The sequence below is a fragment of the Perognathus longimembris genome, chromosome 17, assembly GCF_023159225.1.
Source record: "Perognathus longimembris pacificus isolate PPM17 chromosome 17, ASM2315922v1, whole genome shotgun sequence".
NCBI lineage: Eukaryota > Metazoa > Chordata > Mammalia > Rodentia > Heteromyidae > Perognathus > Perognathus longimembris.
Genome location: NC_063177.1, coordinates 53,655,871 through 53,676,694, shown reverse-complemented (window position 1 = coordinate 53,676,694; position 20,824 = coordinate 53,655,871). Strand labels below are relative to the sequence as shown.

General features: G+C 46.2%; 1 protein-coding gene across 1 annotated transcript in view; it reads right to left on the bottom strand.

Annotated features, from left to right (window-relative positions):
• Tnrc6c (trinucleotide repeat containing adaptor 6C) overlaps positions 1-20,824 on the bottom strand; it is a 70,777-nt gene that overhangs the window by 31,605 nt on the left and 18,348 nt on the right. Inside the window, 3 exon segments of the mRNA XM_048365117.1 lie at positions 1,458-1,624; positions 4,728-4,943; positions 13,735-16,329. Of these exon segments, the coding sequence (XP_048221074.1) occupies positions 1,458-1,624; positions 4,728-4,943; positions 13,735-16,329 (2,978 nt within the window).

The following is a 20,824-nucleotide window of genomic DNA, read 5'->3' as shown; positions in this document are numbered from 1 at the left end:
GGCTATGCCTATAACAAGTGGCGCTGCTGCTTCGAGGTGCTGAGATGAGACATCAGTAATTTTGACAGGTGATGACAGCTCTCCTCCATTTGCCTCTTGCCAATTTACATTCCTGCCAGCGACTTAAGAGTACTGATGCTCTTACTGCTTTGAGAAGACTGTTTTCTCTGGTGGGGGTGTGGATCAAGTAAGTGTTAGAGGGCCTGGCTGGCAAGTATGAAGCCTGAGTATCAGTATACCCCAGTGCCACAAAAAAGCAAAACAAAACAAAAAACAGTTTAAGAGTTGCATCTACCAGGTTGGGAATGTGGCTCAGTGGTAGAGTGCCTGCCTAGCATGCATGAAGCCCTGGGTTCCATTACTTAGTACTACATACATAGAAAAGGCCAGAAGTGGCGCTGTGGCTGAAGTGGTAGAGTGCTAGCCTTGAGCAAAATGAAGCCAGGGACAGTGCTCACGCCCTACGTTCACCAAGCTCCAGGACTGGCAACCAACCCCCCCACCGCCGGCCCCCAAGAAAAGAATTGTGTCTACCAATATTTATTTCATCTTAAAACTGAGAAATTAAAGTCACTAATTTTACTGAAATTGGTAATAACATAAAAGACATTTTCAAATTGAAATACATTGCAAAGAATTTTTGTGAGAGGTACTGGTACCTCTTGTGCAGCCGAATTTCTACACACAGGCTGACTGTTGGCATCTCTTGACAATGTACCTGCTCTGGCCAAAGTGACACTAGTGGGACATGATGGAACTTCTAAGGGGTAGGCCAGGGGCAGCTGGAGTCATGCCTTTGGGGAGGTAAGAGGACCCTGGCTCCTCCCCCGCTCCCTCTCCTCCCTAGTAGAGCTGAGCCTTGCTCCCTTAGTGCACTACAGCTGCAGGCTAGTGGAACAGGGCCAACCCCCAACTCTGTGAATCAAAATAAACCTTTCCTTTTTTTTTTTTGCCAGTCCTGAGGCTTGAACTCAGGGCCCGGCCTGGGTGCTGTCCCTGAGCTTCTTTTGCTTCCAGCTCTCTTATCACTCGAGCCAAAACACCACTTCTGGCCTTTTCTGAGTACTTTGGCAATAGCGTCTCATGGACTGTTCTGCCCAGGCTGGCTTGGAACCTTGCTCCTCAGATGTCAGCCTGCTAAGTAGCTATGATTATAGGGGTGAGCCACCAGCTCCCGGCTTAACCTTTCCTTTTCATAAAATGATTTAGTTCAGGTATGTTACAGCAATGGCAAGCTAGCTAAAATGCCCCTCTATCCCAAGAAGTTGCTGGAAAAGACCAAGTTTTAGTCCTATAAACCTTTGACTTTGATAACCATGCAAAGGGTCCCAGGGACAACAAAGGGTCCTAAGAGTACCGTGGGCGCTCAGATCCACCACTCGCGGGAGATGCCACCTCCAACCACCAGTCAGGCACTGCTAACACCTGTCTGTTCCTCTCTCGCAGGCGCCACCTACCTTCTGAAGTCCTTTTTTGGGGGCACTGCCCCAGGAGCCGCAGGAGGAGGCGCTTTCTTGGGAGGCAGCATTATTCCACAGGTCCCCTTCCTCGTCCTCCCACTGGCTGGTGCCTAGGTTCATTTCATCCCCACCACTGCCCCAGCCATCTTGCATAGATTTGGAAGCTGCAAAGAGAACAGATTCCTCAGACGCACAGGAAAGCCAGTGTAGCATGCACTATCATTTCCCTCTTCATCTCCCCTGATATAGGAACTGAACCCCTCTTACCAGACACATGTACCATGGACGTGAGGCCCTGGCTCCACCTCAAACTCTACTTGCATTCTGTTCCTACTTCTCCAAACAAACACACATCATTTTGGAAGACAGACATCCTAAGAGGCAGGAATCTCTGCGTTGTAAGAAAAAGCTACTAAAATGTAGATGTCTGGGAAACGTCATCGTCCCGGGTGCGATTCTTAGTCACAACTTGCATGAAGCCTGTGGCTCTGTCACAGAAGTCAGTGCTTCTCCAACTTGCCCATGGGAGGAAGTTGGTGGGGACCATGTTAAGTCAATCTGACAAGTTCCCAGGACATGCCCACAGACTCCAGGGAAGAGGCCTGGGGCAGAGGGACGTCAAGCTTAGTTTCTATGATGGGGTATTATTTGTTTCCCTCCTTGTTAAAAATACAGTGATTTTGTTGTTGTTGGTTGTGGGGCTTGAACTCTGGGCCTGGGCGCTGTCCTTGAGCTCTTCAGCTCAAGGCTAGTGCTCTACCACTTAGAGCCACAGCACCACTTCCAGTTTTCTGGTGATTAATTGGAGATAAAAAAGTCTCACAGACTTTCCTGCCCAGGCTGGCTTTGAACTATGATCCTCAGATCTTAGACTCCTGAGTAGTTAGGAATATAGGCATGAGCCACTGGCACCCAGCTACATGATGTCAAAGTTAGGCCAAACATTTACTTCTTGTTAGGAATACATGAAGACTAGACTTATGACAGGTGGCCAAGGTCCTGAAGATATTGTGACTATGATGTTTACAACACAAGACATGCACCTGACAAACCCAAGGGCAAATTCTAAGAACAAAATATACTGTGACATGAAGCCAAACACTTAGAAGTTTCCTGATCCTTTAGCTTAGTGATAAATACTTGCAGCTAGCTGGACAATGGACATATGGAGCCACTGTTGGCAAAGTATTAAAACATAAAATCGGGGCTGGGAATATGGCCTAGTGGCAAGAGTGCTTGCCTCGTATACATGAAGCCCTGGGTTCGATTCCTCAGCACCACATATATAGAAAACGGCCAGAAGTGGCGCTGTGGCTCAAGTGGCAGAGTGCTAGCCTTGAGCAAAAAGAAGCCAGGGACAGTGCTCAGGCCCTGAGTCCAAGGCCCAGGACTGGCAAAAAGAAACCCCCTGAAACAACACCCCCCCCCCCAAAATCAATAGCTGCCTTTTAAGATCTAGGATAACTAAACACAGCCAAAGAAAATGGGGAGATTCTTTTTTTTTTGGCCAGTCCTGGGGCTTGGACTCAGGGCCTGAGCACTGTCCCTGGCTTCTTTTTGCTCAAGGCTAGCACTCTACCTCTTGAGCCACAGCGCCACTTCTGGCCATTTTCTGTATATGTGGTGCTGGGGAATCGAACCCAGGGCCTCATGTATACGAGGCAAGCACTCTTGCCACTAGGCCAAATCCCCAGCAATGGGGAGATTCTGTAGCTATGAACAATTAATGTGATATCAACTGTAAATCAAGTGATTTTCCTATTTACACTAATGTGGCGTCACGCTGGCCACATACTAGACACTCCAGGTAGTAACCAGTGTCTGGACACCTGTGAGAAATGAGTGCTAGACAAGTGCTCCGCCTTGACTTACGTCCTCAAGCCCATTTTGCAAGTTTGAAGCATAAACATGGAGGAGCCAAAGCAATATTTTATGAGAGCAAGGCAAGAAGTGTTGGGGTGCTGTGAATCAATGTCTTCAAACACGAAGCCCATGAGGAAAGACGCTGTGGTCTCTGCGCGGTGCTGGGGAAGCGGTGTAGGCTGCGTGAGCGCTGCAGCTGCCGGGAGCCAGCACCCTTACTGACTGCTGGGATCCATCCAGGCTCGCACTGCACACAGTTTGGGATTTGGGAAGATCCACATACACATAATGATGTATATAAACAATCCTTTTGGTTGTTTTTTTTTTTTTTTTTTTTCCAGTCCTAGGGCTGTACCTCTTGAGCTACAGCGCCACATTGGCTTTTTGTGTGTACATGGTATTGAGAAATTGAATCCAGGGCTTCATGCATGCTAGACAAGCACTACTAAGCCACATTCCCAGCCCTGGTTCTTTCTTTCTTTTCTTTCCTTTCCTTTTCTTTCTTTTTCCTTCATTTTTTTTTTTTTTTGTGGTTGTTGGCTAGTCCTATGGCTTGAACTCTGCTTGAGTTTTGTTTTGCTCAAGGCTGGCGCTCTACCACTTAAGCCACAGTGCCACTTCCAGCTTTTTCTGTGACTAACTGGAGTTAAGAAACTCTTGGACATTCCTACTTGGGCTTGCTTTGAACTATAATCCTCAGATCTCAGCCTCCTGAGTAGCTAGGATAAAGGCATGAGCCACAGGCACCCAGCCTGTTTTTCTTGTTTTCCTTTTTGGTGCAAGACTGGGACTTGAACTTGGTACCTGATGCTTTTGCTCACTGGTGAGCGCTCTACCAAGCCACGCCTCCAATGCCTATACAATTATTTCCACAGAAGCATGACCTTCACTTGTACTGCATATAAACCATAAGCACACTGCAGAAGGTATCTGTATAGAACATTTACAATGCATCTGTATTTTGACAGTGACCTGACATGTGACTTTTCTACTTCTAGTGTCACAAAGTTTCAAATCTTAAAACGTGTGCAACTTACAGCAGTAGCAAACATAAACAATCACTTTCCTTTTCTTTTTCCTTTTCCTTCACAGGGTCCTGCTGACAGGCTAGGCCTCCCGGCCTGGGATGCAGTCCTCCTGCCTTAAGCTTCCCAGTGCAGGATTACACATGTGCACTACCACATATGGAGTCTAAACTCCCTTCTCTTCTTTCCTTCCTTCCCCTTCCCTTTCCCTCTTCCTTCCCCTTCCCTTTCCCTCTTCCTTCCCTTGCCTCCTGTCCCTTTCTCCTTCTTGGATGAACTGGAGACTCAGCTCAGGGCCTGTGCTTGCCAGGCAAGTGCTTTACTGCTTGATTCACCCCTAGCCCACCCACATCTCTAAACTGCCAGATCAGGGCCTTACCTGGTTTGCACAGGGCTGGGCCGGTGGCAGGAGCACTGGCTCTTCCAAACGTCACTGCCGGCTCAGCAGGGTGATCACCCCATCCACTGCCACTGCTGGGTGGCTTCCCCCAGGCTGCTGTGCCGTTGTCAACCAGGCTGGCAGGGGAGGAGGGCTCTCCCCACGAGTTCTCAGTCTTTGAGTGCACGTTAGGCATTTCTCCCCAGCCTGATGAAACTGAAAAGGTGCCCACAAGAGAGAACGTAAGAAAGTAAAACTGTAATTCAACTATCACGACAGCTCCAATGCTAACCATGTGGTGTCTGATACTACTGCTCCAAAAGGCTCACACCAGTGCGAAGTCTCAGGGGTACATTGTCTCCAGAGATATGAGAATATGTTAAGGAGTAACCAAACACTAGAAAGCATCTGACTCTGATATAAGAGAAAGCTTATGGTATCAAATAAGAATAATTAATGTAAAATTTAAATGATTTAGCTTAAATATGGATATTCACACTTGTGAAATTTATTAATTTTCTTCTTAAGGGGAATTAAAGTCCAAGGCCATCCCAGGAAAAGCATTTAGTGAGAACGCCATCTCAATAAACTGGGTGGTTTAAACTTCTAATTCCAGCTCTGTGGGAAGTGTAGATAGACATATGTCATGGCAAAAAGCCTGAAATTATACCTGAAAAATAAAGTGAAAAGGGCTGGGGGCATGGCTCTATTGGTACAGTATTTGCTTAACAAACATAGGCTCTGAGTTCAAACCCTAATACCATACAAAAATTTAAAAAATCTAAATGACCATTCAAGGGACGGTGGTCTAGTAGCAGTGTGCATGCATGAGGCCCTGGGTCCAACCCATGGCACCCTGAGCTGTGCAGCGTTGGAGGTCTGGGCATGCTAAGTTGGCTTCACCATTAACCCATTGCCACAGCTAAGTAAGGCACAGCTGCTGGAGGTGTGATGGGTACTAATATACTGCTTTCTAGGGGTGCCAACGCCGCCCCAGGCACCACGGCCTGGCATGGGGAATTCACTGAAGTGCCCACGGCTTAGACAAGCACCACGCCAGCTGTATGTGTGTACATCCAATGCCGACCAGCCTGTGCATGTCGAATTGGGGGAGGCCTTTGTGCTGGGGAACCCCTATCAACAGGGAACTGCAAACCTGAGTGAGGGAGACCCTGCCAAGTGCTTTACTGGTGAGGAACCCTGGCAGACTTCCAGGCAGACTGGTACTGGAGAGCACTTCAAATGCAAAAAATCTGTCAAATCCTACCACTTTTAGCACACCACTTCTGAATCAAGTAGTTCTGGAGTTCTTATCTCCTTTCAATGCTTTCAACTGAACAAATACAGAGTTGAAAACAACAAATTAGCAGTACTAACAAACACCAGAAATTGTAGTTTTCTTTCACGTTAAAAATATTTTACTGGAGCTTGAACTCAGGGCCTCTCATGCTTATTTGACTCTTTTCACTTGAGGCACAGCTTTACTTCTAGCATTTAGGTAGTTAACTGGAGATGAGGCTCATGAATTTTCCTGTCCTGGCTGGCTTAGAATCATGATCCTCAGATCTTAGCCTCCTGAGTAGCTAGGATTACAGCATGAGACACTGGAGCCTGGCTCTGTGTGTGTGTGCGTGTGTGCAAGTGTATGTTGGGATTGACTTTATATCCTCCAACATACTAGGCATGCGATCTACCACTGAGCTGCACCTCTATCCCAAATAAGTGTGCGTCATGTTTTTCCTGGAGTAGAGAAAGTGAAGTGTGAAAGTGCTGTCTAAGATTGGACGGCCTGCAAGTGAGCCCACGAAGCCCCGGCTGAGAAGGCAGCACTCCACTCCCTGGAGAGGGACCACCACAAGCTCCACAATCAGCTCAATATTCTTGCCCTGTCTTGTGTGAAAGTAGGAATGAGTTCCCGCTTATTTCATACCCATGACTTTGTTTCCCCTAAGTGTGACAAACCTTTGTGGCAAAGAAAGGCTTAGTTAAAAAGTGCCAATCGTGGGCTGGGAATATGGCCTAGTGGCAAGAGCGCTTGCCTCCTACACATGAAGCTCTCGGTTCGATTCCCCAGCACCACATATATGGAAAACGGCCAGAAGGGGCGCTGTGGCTCAGGTGGCAGAGTGCTAGCCTTGAGCGGGAAGAAGCCAGGGACAGTGCTCAGGCCCTGAGTCCAAGGCCCAGGACTGGCCAAAAAAAAAAAAAAAAAGTGCCAATCGTGTCTAAGTAAAAGTACTAACAATTCAAGCCTCTAGGTATGTATGGGATGCCTGCTAGGTGGCACACTCAGGCATTAAAGGGACAATTCTTCAAGTTTCAGTTTAAGGAATGAAACATACCTCTTACATGACTAACTCACATGATCTCTGCCTTGAGAGTATCTTAGAACTGAGTAACATTTATGCCAGAAAAACTAAGTTGCAAGCCTGCAACTACAGGGGTGGGGCTTTCAGGCTGAAGTTGGGTAGTCAGCCAGATGCAAGGGTGAGGTCAGGGGGCTGAAGACAGGCAGTCAAGTCAGTAGGATGCAGAAACAAATCTGGAATACGCTTCACATCAGTAGTGTATTTCCTCCGGCTTTCTGAATGGCACAGAGAATTACTGTTTACTCTCATTCAGTGTTGGAAGACAGGTAGAGCTCAGTGAGCCCAGTATGTTGCTGCCTCAGTTGGACCAAGTATACACTATCCCATTTTCCTTTAGAGGAATGTGCAGTGGCCCCCCCCCCCAAATCCCTTTCAGAATGACCTTTTTTTTTTTTTTTTTTTTTTTTTTTTTGTGAAACCCAAGCATGGCTCAGGGAGGAAAGAGCAGTCTCTGGAGGCTGACCCTCATCTGCACTGACAACCTGGAGTTGACTCTGAGGACCTGTACCTTCAAACAGTGGTCATAACTAATATTCACGTCTCCTGGACATCTGTAGATTGAGTGCCCCAGAACATTATATTGGGTAGTCAAGCTGTCAAGTATTTTTAAGATTTTATTCCCTTAGAAACATTAAATTTGCACTTCCCACAAGCAGAAAGAACAGCCCGGAGCTACCATGAACCTGACAGCATCAGGTTCTGGGTGTCTGGCCTCTGTCAGATTCAGGTGATGTCACAGAAGGAGGGGCTACACCTAGCCAGTGGATCTACTGCATCATGCCGTGCAGCATCAGAACCCATCCTGGTCAGCTGAGTCTCTGATAAAGGTTTTTACCAGGAGTCTACTGCCAGAATGGGGCTGAGCCAGGTCCAAGCAAACCACTGCTTCACTGCCTACTATGACATCGCTTTTCCTCAGGCTCATACCAACCTGAGAATGAGAAGCCACACACTTTATAAGACAAGAGATAGCAATATCCTTCAGGGCTAATGACCACCTTAAAATTAAAAAAACAACACAAAAAACAACTTAACACTCAGATTCTCCTTCAATCATGTAAAACCAGCACAGGTCAATGGCAACATGGTATATAACACCTCTGAAATACCAGATGTATACATCTTATAAGCAGCAGAAACACCACTGGGCTCTCCTAAGTGGAAGGCATTTGTATGGAGTGCGGAACCGCAGGCATTAGGACAACCTATGCAGGTACTGCAGCCACTGGCCAGCACACAGCCCAGTGGCTGTGTCCCCTGCACCGACGGTGGCCTGTGGCAACACACCATGGCAGGAGCTACCATGGTGGAGCCTGCATGAGACCCTCCAGGCTCAAAGAATGGCTTGGCCTAACAAGCCTGTAAAGTTACAGGCTGTGAGACTGATGACCTTTGCTCTCACTGCAAAGGAGGACTCAGTTCAGGTCTGAGACAATATCACAGGTGATGTGGAGCAGAAATACTATACTTGGTACGGTGGCAGAAAATGTTTAGCTTTGTGCATGAGAAAGATTCCTAACAAACCCATTACATGTTGTGCATACACTCAACATGACAAAAGTTGTGTATTAAGAATTTGTAAAAGTAAATTTGTAATTGCTTCTACAACAGTGCTACAACTATCAAGATTTGCACAGGATCCCAGAGCTAGAGAGGAGAGCAGGGAAGCAGCAGCTGGGTGGGAAAGGGGCAGGTACAGAGTAACTCTCCTCCTTTTCACCTGTAGATAATGTAGACTTTGTTTTCTAGGATGACATATCAAAGCGGGGAAAACTGACAGCAAGTACAGTATGGGTCCCCTCTGCGGGGTGTGTCACAGAAGTGACTGAAAGCCCTAAGTAGATCACTGTGAGGCCCCACCTCTCCCCTTGAGACAGGTGTTACAGGCAGCTAGCTACTCAAAGACTGCATGTGGTCACAGATTTTGGCAGTTAAGCTAGTCCCGTGCTGTCCTAGATTCTGGTGCTGGGCAGGGGTCCTATAGTAGGTCCTCTTGCCTATTGGGAAGGGGCCACGGGACTGTTCCATCAGGGGCAGAACACACACATCTACCTACCTACCTATACATCTATAAAAAGTTTTGGGTTTTTTTTGGTACTGGTACTGAGCTTTGAATTCAGGGTCTCATGCTCTCACTTGGCTTTTAAAATCAGAGCGATTGTGCCATCACTTGAGTCATACCTCCAGTACTCGTTTTCTGTTGGTTAACTAGAGACAATAGTCGTGTGGATTTGTCTACCTGGCTAGCTTCAAACCATGATACTCAGATCCCAGCCTCCTGAATAGCTAGGTTTACAGACTGATTTCATGTGTGTCTATGTGTGTGTACTTGTGCTGGCAGCCATTTTAAAATGCTAACTCTTTGAATACTTTCTGAATACCTTTGTTATGCTATAATGCTGATCAAAACTCAAGATAATTTTATATTACTGGTCTCTCCCACTACATTGTTCAATGTCTACATTTTCAAGTTCCTTTTTTGGGCATCAATTATCTTATTTCCCTTATTCTTTCATACACTTTTTAGAACTTGAAGTGCTTAGAAATGATAGCCATGTATTAGAAAAAACATATCCAAATGCACCAAGAAACTAGCTGGTTGCTGTTGGGTAGGAAGTGGGGAGTAGAGGTAAAAAAGCAGCCACACTGATGGCTTCTATGAGTTCAGTGAGTCAAAACAAACCAGAACTCTGGAAGTCTATATGAACATTTTCCTTTAAAAAACGATGGCTCAAGCTGGGTGCTGGAGGCTTATACCTATAAATCTAGCTACTCAGGAAGCTGAGATCTAAGGATTATGGTCTGAAGCTAGCCCAGACATGAAAGTGTGTAAGTCTTATCTCCAATTAACCAGCAAAAAGCTGGAAGTGTAGCTGTAGCTCAAGTGGTAGAGCGCTGGCCTTGAGCACAGCAGCTCAGTGGCTACAAGCACCTAGGACCTGCACTCAAGCCCCAAGATTGGCAAGAGAGAGAGAGAGAGAGAGAGGAGAGGGAGAGACACAGAGATAGACACTGACAGAGATTTTCAGTGAAAGTGGGCCAAAAGGGCATATGCTGTCTGTTTTGGATCCTTAGTGGCACTGAACTGCAAGGGGATCCACACAGATTTCTCAGTATGGCCTTGGGAGATGAAGCTGCCAGGGACTAGAGAGGAAGCTGGAAGACAACCTGCAGCAAGTGGACTGACGAGGTTCAGTGGGACAGTGACACTGAGTTTGCGCTGGTTGACCTGTGCTGGTTTTACATGATTGAAGGAGAATCTGAGTGTGTTGTTTTTTGCTTTTTAATTTTAAGGTGGTCATTGGCTCTTGGTTTGCCCAGCAGCTGCTCAATGTCCAGGATGCCTACCTCTCTGGGGCCTTGGCCTCCCTGGGCCTGTTCTGCTCCTGATGTTGTTCCTACTATGTACTAGTCTCTGCTTCTCTCACTCACTGGCTTGCAAGTTCCACATGGAGGGGGCTTGGCTTCTGCTCCCCTCTCTACCTCAGCACTAGCATGCAGTGAGGCCAATAGCCTCCAACACAGTGACTGAACATCTATCCACATGTGCTATTCCTGGGCCCCAACATAATCCAAAAACTGGTTGGGCTCCGGGGTAAGACTTTTATTCCAGTCTCTGTCTGCATGGGGAGGTAACACAAGCTCCTTGTGTTTGCCCCTTTGTCTTCTCCACTGACAAGTGGACTGCCTGCACTTGCCCTTTCCCGAGCCTCTCTACGAGACAGACAAAAAAACACTCTCTTATAGGGCAGAAGGCTCTCTCCTCCCTTTGTATCCATTCTCTTCTCGACTTGTTCCTTTCTGCTGGCTTTTAAATGTACTCCCACCCAGTATTTTGGAGGTGTTGGTGCTAGAGATGGAACCCACAGACATGTGCATGTTAGACAAGCATTCTATCGCTGAGTCACATCTTCAGCTTCTACACTATTTGTTAGGATGGCCTTTCCCCCTCAGCTGCACTCGGCTCTGTGCTGAGACTTGGTCTTCAGGGATATACCAGCAGACAGTGTACCCCTTTCTCAGCTCTAAGCTGCTTCCATCTGGCCTTCCTGTTTGCTCCTACATCCTTTTAAGCCTGCCTGCCTCCACTTCCACTCCACATGGCATCCCACCTGTCTCCATCTTCTCTAACATGGCTTCCCATGGATCCATTCTTCATTTTATAGCCACAGCTGATTCTACAGAAAGTCTAGGCTTCCAGCTCTGCTTAAAACTGCTCTTTGCTTCCCTGTATCTCAGACACCCTAAAAGATCCCACCTGCCCCTGCCCTGGGTCCTTCTTGGGCTGCTTCCCCCTGCAAGGCCTCCCTCCATCACAAGGTGTGAGCACTCTGGCCTCCCTGTTCCATCTCATGGGAGTGAGGATGGAGGTAGATGGAAAGAGCCAGTATCATAACACTGATGGCACTGTGGAATAGGCAGCTGTGTGACAAGATATGCCAGTTGTGTCTGCTCAGGGATCTGATTGCCTACGACAGTTTCAAACCAACATCTGCACATATGACAAGTCAACAGGTATTCAGCACACTTGGCTGCCCTCTCCTAGTCTTTTGGAATCAGAGGCCTAGAGTGGACACAACCATGTAGCCTCCCCCACAGGCTGAGCTCTGGGTGCCACAGGTGCCTGCCACATACAATCCATGTCCGAGGGGCCTTAGAGAGCTGCTCTCTCCCCTTAAGGCTCATATTTACTGTGTTTATGAATTCAGAGGCAACTAAAACTGGAATGTGCCTCTAACATGCGGACCAGAGGATCAGGTCACAAAAGCTCTCAATAGGCTGGAAGCCTCACCCCAACAGCTGGGTGGGATAGGGCTCTACCAGGAACAGAAACACACAGGGTATAGCAGTCCCAAGGGAGGGAAAGCTTTAATCACAAGGAAGCAAGAGGTCAGATTTTGAGCTCAGTATGAGAAAGTGTGACATGGCATATGGAGGAGTGCTGTTTTGGGGTGAGGAAGTTGTAGAATCTGAGAGCCACTCTCACCACTGTTTAGGCAATTTCATACTTGCAGCACAATGGTACTTTGCACCATGCACCAATACTGGCACTTGTCGTTACATTTTATGCTGGTGGTCAACATTGTGCTTTAGGCTTCTGGACTGAATCTTCTCAGCATCCAATTGCACAAAAAGGAATCCAAAGCACAAATATCTGACACTGGAATCCTCTCTCTCTCTCCTGAAATAAAAACATGACTCCTATAATGGCCTTTACATTTTACAAAAACTGTCTTCTTGCAGAGCTGACCACACTGAAACACCATGAATGAGCTTCATCCCAGACCAACTGGACTCTCTGGGACGAAGTCTATTCCTTCCTCTCCTCCCGCCAAGCTCCGAGGTAGTTTTATGAAAGCAGGGACAAAGAACCAATGGTTCATTTGATCAATTAAAATACCTTATAGATTAACACAGATGAACATAATGGGTCCCAATCTTTCCTAAAAGGAAGTATTTCTTCTTGTTTTTTTTGTGTGTATATGTATACACACACACGCGCATGCGCACACCAGTGCTGGGACCTGGGACTCAGGGCCTGAGCATTGTCCCTGGCTTCTTTTTGCTCAAGGTTAGCACTCTGCCATTTGAGCCACAGCGCCACTTCCGGCTTTTTCTCTTTATGTGGTGTTGAGGAATTGAACCCAGGGCTTCATGTATGTTAGGCAATCACTTTACCAGTAAGCCACATTCCCAGCCCCAAAGTAGTTCTTTTGCATTTTATGATCAATGCTGGCACTGTCATGCTGCCACTGGGTATGTATGGAATGAGTGTAATCTTGGGCTATTTGCACAGTACAGGGGTCAGGGAATATGCTTGCACTTAAAATCTCACAGCTGAAGACTAAGACTAGTTATAGCTTCAGCAATCAGACCATTATGGCACAAATGGGCCAAGAGCCTATAAAGTATGTTTATGACACTGAAAAGACTCCAAAGAATGAAGCTAAAATGAGAAAGGAATTCAAAATTGTTTCTATAAGATTATCAATGGTTGAGGGAGGTGGGGGAAAAATGAGAGGAGGTACCAAGTTGAACAAGAAATGTACTCACTGCCTTACATATGAATCTGTAACCCCTCTGTACCACACTTTGACTCAACCTATAATCCTAGCTACTCTGGAGGCTGAGATCTGGAGAATCATGTTTGCAGCCAGCCCCTGAAAAAAAGTTTGAGACTATATCTCCAATTAACTAGCAGAAAGTGGGGCTGAAGGCATGGCTCAAATCATCAGTATACCAGCAAAACAAATTAGATGAATTAAAACCCCAATACTGGCACAAAAGAGATCAACTATCTATCACATTATGTAACCAATAAGGTTACATAGATGATAGTACAGCACAACATAAACACAACTTCAAAGGATGTTATTCTCTGGCAATCTGAAGAAAAAAGAACCACCAATCAGTGGGGGAATTTTGCCCTACAGGGTGCTCAGAGATAATTTTCCTTGGCTATTAAACCACTACCAGATTGTTCTTTATTTGCTGTGTTTAGATAGCCATACCACAAGGCCAAAGGGCTTTTACCTTCAAGTCACTCTCTATGGAACCTCTAGCCAGAGTACTTACATATATGCAGTGAGAATAAACTACTCTTTCACTCATAAGGCAGCATGGAGCACCTTCCATACCTGGCCCGAGCAATGGAGACCGATTCAGCTGAGTGCCAGCCTGATGAGAGGGTGGCGTCTCGGCCCGGTGTGTGGCGCTCGAGGTGGGGGTCGTGGGTGTGGCAGTGGTTGTGGTACTGCTCTGGATGACTGGGTTGTTCCTGTCCCACATGTTTACAGTTTTGTTGTTGTAGCTGCTTGGGTCCCCCCAAGCTGAGGTACCATCATCAATCTCCATTTTGCGTCGAATGGACGGGGGAGAGGGCTCCTCCCAGCCAGTTGCCTCACTGCTGTCCTTCTGCGAGACTGGAGCCGGGCCCCCAATCCACCCTGTCCCCGTCTGTTTAACAGAAGCAGCTCCTCCCCAGTTGCTTGCATTGTCTTGGGCCTTGTGAGTCCAGTTCTGCTGGGGACCAGGTTTGAGAGCCTCGCCCCAGTTTGTACCCGGATTCACCTTTGCACTTGTGCCATTGCCCCAGCCGCTGGTCCCAGACCTTGCAGCCTCATTCCAACCAGACCCCGATCTATTACTGTCAGCATCCCATCCAGATCCATTTTTTTTCCCATCCCCCAGATGTCCAAGAACAGGAGGCGGGTCTGCCCAGTCTCCCCCTCCTGCACTCCAGGCTGGATTCGATCTCTGTCCATCACCCCAGTTCTGGGATTTGGGTTTTTGAGTCTCACCCCAGCTGGGCGCCTTGTCCTCCTGATTTACAGTCCCACTCCAGGCATGGCCACTCTTGGCAGCAGCAGCATTAGTAACAGCAGTAGAGCTCATCGAATCCCCCCACACCCCTGGGCCACTGGACACTTTGTTGTTGCTGTCTCCCCAACCTGTGTTTGCTGGTGCAGCGGCAGGTGGCGAGCTGACCCACCCCGATACTGAAGAGGTATTTGTACTGTTCACGATGGACCCATCGTTCTTCCCCCCTGAGTTTGAAGGTTGAGTAGCTGCACAACCCCAGGCCTCTGTCCCATTGTCATTTTTCCTTTCAGACCTAGGGGACTCTTCAAATTCCCAGGCAGTGTTTTGCTTTACAGGAGTCTGTCCCCAACCAGTATTAGACAAAACTCTTGGGTCAAGGTCGTTCCTTGGCAACTGGATGTGTCCTTGGTCTATAGCCCCTTTATCTCGCCTCCTGAGCTCGGCAGCTCCTTCCCTCCCAGTACCTCCATCACCATGGCTTCCAGAGCCATCGTTACTTCCTCCGCTTGCTGTGGCTCCAGAAGATGCAGCTTTGGCCCACGAGTTCACGTGCTCACCGCCCGGCTGCTGGGCAGGAGAGTGGCTGGCAACACTAGTGCTCTCCCACCCTGGGGATCCTTTTCCACTGACATCACCATTGGAATGCTGGTTCGGGGACTTGCCCCACTCCCCATTCACACCACTAGAGGAGTTCCGGTTGGGGTGACCCCAGGCTCCCGCATGGATATTACTGACTCCACTGTTGCTGCCTCCCCTTCCCCAGGAGAGGATCCCAGGACCTGCAGGAGGCCCTGAGTCCCAGGCACTCCCTCCATTCCCTTCCTTTTGCCCAGCACTGCTGGATCCATTTTGCTTAGCACTTAATGCTGAGTTCACAGTGTCTCCATTCCCCTGATTGAACCCAGGATTATTATTTCCTGTAGCAGGGTTGCTGGGGGACAGTCCCCACACAGAACTGCCCATTCCTTCCCCACCATTCCCACTGCCTTGAGACACTGATGATCCATTAGCACCAGGAAGGCCTTGCAGGTGGGGTGGGATGATGGCCCCCATACCAACAGCCATGCCCCAATTTGGCAGTCCATCTGTCTGCATTGCACTGACGGGGTTTGGTGAAGAGCTCATGGAGTTAGTGTTATTTGGCCCATCAGTGTTAAGGTTCTGAGACTGTACGCTGAAAGACACATTCTGAGAAGTGGACGTTTGTGGTTCTGTGCTCTCTGGTGGCAGCAGGTTTCCCCAAGCACCTAGAGTGCCTGCTGGGTTCCCATTCTGGCTGCCCATGCTCTGACCTATGGCACTGACTGGACTGCAAATACTGGAAGGGTTGCCTGTTGCCACAGGTCCTTCATGTCCAAGCACAGGCCAGGCAGCTGGGTTGGCATTAGGATTAAGGTTAAGATTAATGCCGGCATTGGAGTTGGAAGCACCCCAGCAATTCTGACTTCTTCCATCTCCAATCATATTGTCCATTTTTCCATCCCCACCACCAATAGAGCAGTGAGCCAGGCCAGAGGTGGAGCCTGTGGCTACACCCCACACTCTGGCTGCACTTCCGTTCCCATTCACTCCCCCTGCCCCAAGGGCATTCTGATGAGAAGGGCTTTGGACGAGTGCGCCACTGGCGCCATTATTGCCATTTGTCTTCTTGGTATGTCCTGTGAAGCTGCCCTGGGCACTCCCTGTAGCCATGCTACTGTTCTCTGAGCCACAGTTGGAGGCAGAGTCAGTGTCTGCAGGACATTCTGCAGCAGACTCAGTCTCTGTTCCTGGGATGGTTGGCCAAGCCTCCTGGTCAGTCTTGTCAATGATCACTTTATCCCAGCTGCAGTTGGCTTCACTTCTGTAGGAGGGCTGCTGTCCCCACTGAGAATTTTCATAATGATCTGCCAGTACACTGTGACCAAGATCTGGAAAAGATGGAACAATTCAAAATTAAGATACCCTTCCCACTTGTCAATGAATCGACAGTTAAATAATATTTGGGAGAAGCTCTACATTTAGTTCAACTTTTCAATTCTAAATGACAAACTCTAATACGAAAATGACTTGAAAGGGCTAAGGGTATGGCTTAGTGGTAAGTGCTTGCATAGCATGTATGAGATCTTGGGTACCAGCTCTTGCACTTATGTAAAAAAAAGCTGTTTGTCTTCTTAGCAGCTCCCCCTAAAAATTACATTAATCTGCACCCCCACACCACTCTCCTGTCCCTTTGAGCATCTGTGCTAAAGAGAAAGTGGCAGTTCTGGAGTACATGTCTAGACAACTTCTTGCAAATATATAGATTTGGGAAGCAGGGGCAAAGATACTAAGTTCTCCTGGACTTCTGAGCACAGTTCAAAAGTTCTAATGAGGGCTGAGGTGTGGCTCAAGTGGCGGAGTACTTGCCCAGCATGCAACAGACCCTCAATTCAATCTCCAGTATTGAAAAACAAATACAATGAAAACAAACAAGAGTTTTAAAGAGGTCTAATGTCCTTCCTCTTACCATAGTCAAGAACCTGCTGTTTCTCCAGGATACATATATCTTTGCCAAATTCTTATTCAATAAGTTGCCTTCTTCAAAGACACCAATCCTGTTGGCCTAACAGCCTCCTCTCCCATAGCTTAGCAAGTCCCCTTCCTCCGAATAATTGGTAGTTACCAAGAACTCAGAATTTGGCCATAAACATTTATACTCTAGTTCATTCAGAAAAGTCTACCATCATGTCTTCAAGGAGGTCACCTTGAGATATTAGTCCTAATTCAGTGATCAGTTTGATTTTTAATTATACTGACTCTGTGCTCTCTTTATCACTATGCTTTTCAAACAGGATTTGCTTGTAATTGAATTCCTGCTAAGAACATTTGATAATTATCTTAGACATGTTTTTGGGATTCTATATCTCCCCCCTCCCCCCTCCCCCCTCCCCCCTCCCCCCTCCCATATTTGTTGATGTTTCTTTGCTTATTTTTGGTGCCAGGCTTGGGGCTTGAGATCAGGGCTTAGGTGCTGTTCCTAAGCTCTTTTGCTCGAGGCTAGTGTTCTACCTCTTTTATTTATTTATTTTTAATTAAATTTTATTGATAAGGTGATGTACAGAGAGGGTACAGTTACATAATAAGGTAGTGAGTACATTTCTTGTCATCTTTGTTACAACCTCTTTCATTTTTCTTTCCCTTCCCTAGTTCAGATAAGCATATATACAATATCCAGTGTACCAGAATCATATACAGTGACCACAGGGGGTATGTCAAAGGAAACTCACCTAGTACATTAAACATAAGCTCTTTTGCTCAAGGCTAGTGTTCTACCTCTTTTAGACATGATTTTTGGTAGTTATTTGAGATAAGAGACTCATACACTTTCCTGACCAGGCTGGCTCTGAACAATGATCCTCAGCCTCTTGAACAGCTAGGATTATAGTTGTGAGCCACCCGCGCCTAGCTTAACAGAATTTAAAACAATTTAACTGCTCTATTTTCATATATGTAAATGAATTATATTTACCATATTAATCTTTACTCACCCCCCTTTTTGTCCTTCAGTCATGGGGCTTGAACTCAGGACCTAGGCACTGTGTCCCTAAGCTCTTTTGCTCAAGGCTAGTACTTTACCACTTTGAGCCACTGTTCCACTTTCAGTTTATGTGTGGTTAACTAGAGATTAAGAGTCTCACGGGGTCTTTTCTGCCCAGGCTGCTTTTGAACCATAATCCTCAAATCTTAGCCTCCAGAGTGGCTAGGATTACAAGTGTCACTCATTCTGTTAACCATCCCCACTCCTGCTGGTGTCGACCCCCCATCTGAGACTGTTTTACTTTCCTGTTACTTTTTTTTTTTTTTAACTTTCCCAATATTCTTTTTTTTCCCCTTCACAATGGTACCTTATATTTTGCGGAGAATAACCTCCCTTATTGCTATTTCTTTCCCTGTATCCTTAATCCCCCACTGATGAACAGCTTTCATGAGTTCCATGTCTTCTTCATACATTGTTGAACTGTTACCCTCCATATATTTTATATATTACATATAGTATGTTTAAAAATCTGCCTATCATTTATCCATCCATCCATCCATCCATCCATCCATCCATCCTTGTGCTTGGTAAGCTGGCACTTTTACCACTGAGTCACACATACCTCCAGCTCAATTTTTTCCTCATTATTTTTGAGATAGGGTCTTGCATGCATCCTGTCTAGACATGATCCACCTATGTTAGATTTCCTGTGTAGGATAACAGGCATGAGCCACCACATCCTGTTCTTCCCCGAGAAAGGGTCACACAAATACTTTTTTTCTTCTGCCTGCACTGACCTCCAGCTGCAATTCCAACAATCTCAGCCTCCCAAGTAGCTAGGACTACATACAGGTGTAAGCCACTGGTGCCCAGCCAATTTTATAGTCAACTTCAACTATCAAACCTATTAAAGGTATTTTAATGTGATAAAATATATGCAACATAATATATTTGATTTCAACCCTTTCTGAGTAAACATTCATTAGTACCAAGTATTAAAATAAATTAAAAATACATTTAATGCAACTGTCTGTTTTGCAAAATTTCTCCCTCATTTCAAACATATTCAAACCACCTCTACCATTCTTCTAGCTGCTGCTAACATCAGGTACTCTGTGTCTTTATGAGTAGATTATGCCAAGTGTCTACTATAAATGGAGTCACATGACATTTGTATGTGACTATCATATTTCATTTTGCCCAAGTTTTTAGGGTTCATTCATGTTGTAGTCCTCCATTTGTTTTTATTGCTAGATTACTACTATTATTTGAGGCAAGCACTCTTGCCACTAGGCCATATTCCCAGCCATAGATTACTACTATTAACTACTGTTATTCCACTGTATGCAGAGACCTCATTTTAAGTTTTTTTGCTCAAGGCTAGCACTCTACCACTTCAGCCACAGGGCCACTTGTGGCTTTTTCTGTCTATGTGGTACTGAGGAATCAAACCCAGGGCTTCATGCATACTAGGTAAGCACTCTGCCACTAAGCAACCTTCCCAGCCCAAAGACCTCATCTTGTTTCTGCACTTACATGTTGATGGTCATGTGGTTGTTTCCACCTTTTAGTTATTTTGAATAATGTTGCTATGAATAATAGTATACAAATGTCTAACTCAGTTCCTTCTTGCAATTTTTTTTGGAATGTAACTAGGGGTTTTATTCAATCATATAAAAATTCTGTTTAGGAACTGGAAGCATGGCTCAAGTGGTTCAGTGTAAGCTGTAAGCAAAAAAGCCAAATGAGAACATGAGGCCCTGACTTAAAGCCCCAGTATCAGAAAAAAAGTAAATAAATAAATTCCAATCTGCTCTGTCTGTGTGTGTATGTGTGCGCGCGCATGTGTGCGTGCGCATGCATGCATACACAGCAGTACTGAGGCTTGAACTTGGGGCCTGAGCCCTGTCTTTAGCTTTTTTCCTGGAGGCTGGTGCTCTACCACTTGAGCCATAGCTCCACTTTCAGCTTTTTGTTGGTTAATCGGAGATAAGAGTCTACAGACTTTCCTGCCCAAGGCCGGCTTGAACCATGATCCTCAGACATCAGCCTCCTGAGTAGCTAGGAGTACAGATAGTCACTGCCACGCCTGGCCTTGATTGGATTATTAAACTAACTTTGTATGGCTTAGACCTGAAGTAACTCCCAATATCATGTATTGGGGGCTTAGTACCCAGCTGGTGGCTCTTTGTTAGAAGGCTCTGAAAACTTTAGGAGATGGGACCTAGCTGGAATAAGCAGGTCACTGGGGTGAGTCCTTATGGTTATCTTGTCACCACCGTAATTATCATACCACCACCACCACAAGCTACCATTCCCATTAGCATTACCATCCCCCCCCCCACCATATTTTTTCGATTGGAGCCCCAGGACATATCCCCTACCAAAACAAGTATTACATTGAAAGGACACCTAGCATCTTAGAAGAACTCTGACTTTGAAAATATTTGACGCAAATACTTTTCAGAAACCATAGTTTCCTGTGTTATCAATTCATAAATCCTAAGTAGTCCAAAGGATTGAACCATGAGGGAAAAATAATTGAAATGGCTGATTTCTAGAAGCAGGCATTTTAAACTAAAGGAAAATTTGAAATGAACAAGGACTAAGTTCTTTTCTAGGTATCTCACCTGTTCTGTATAGCACAGGAGTTTGTAAAGGTGAAGCCCACACACTTGACATGCTGCATGTCTGAGGAAGTTTGTATGTGAGACTCTTCATACCCTTAAGATAACCACACAGCAACCTTAACTATTTTCAAATCTACAGACATAACTCAATCTTACAGAAGAAATAATGTCTCTTTTCCAAACAGGAAAGAGGAACATAGAGAGATAATATGACTTAAGTTTGCAACTAACACACGGTGAGGAATAAACTGAAATGTGTGCTTTCAGAATAAGATT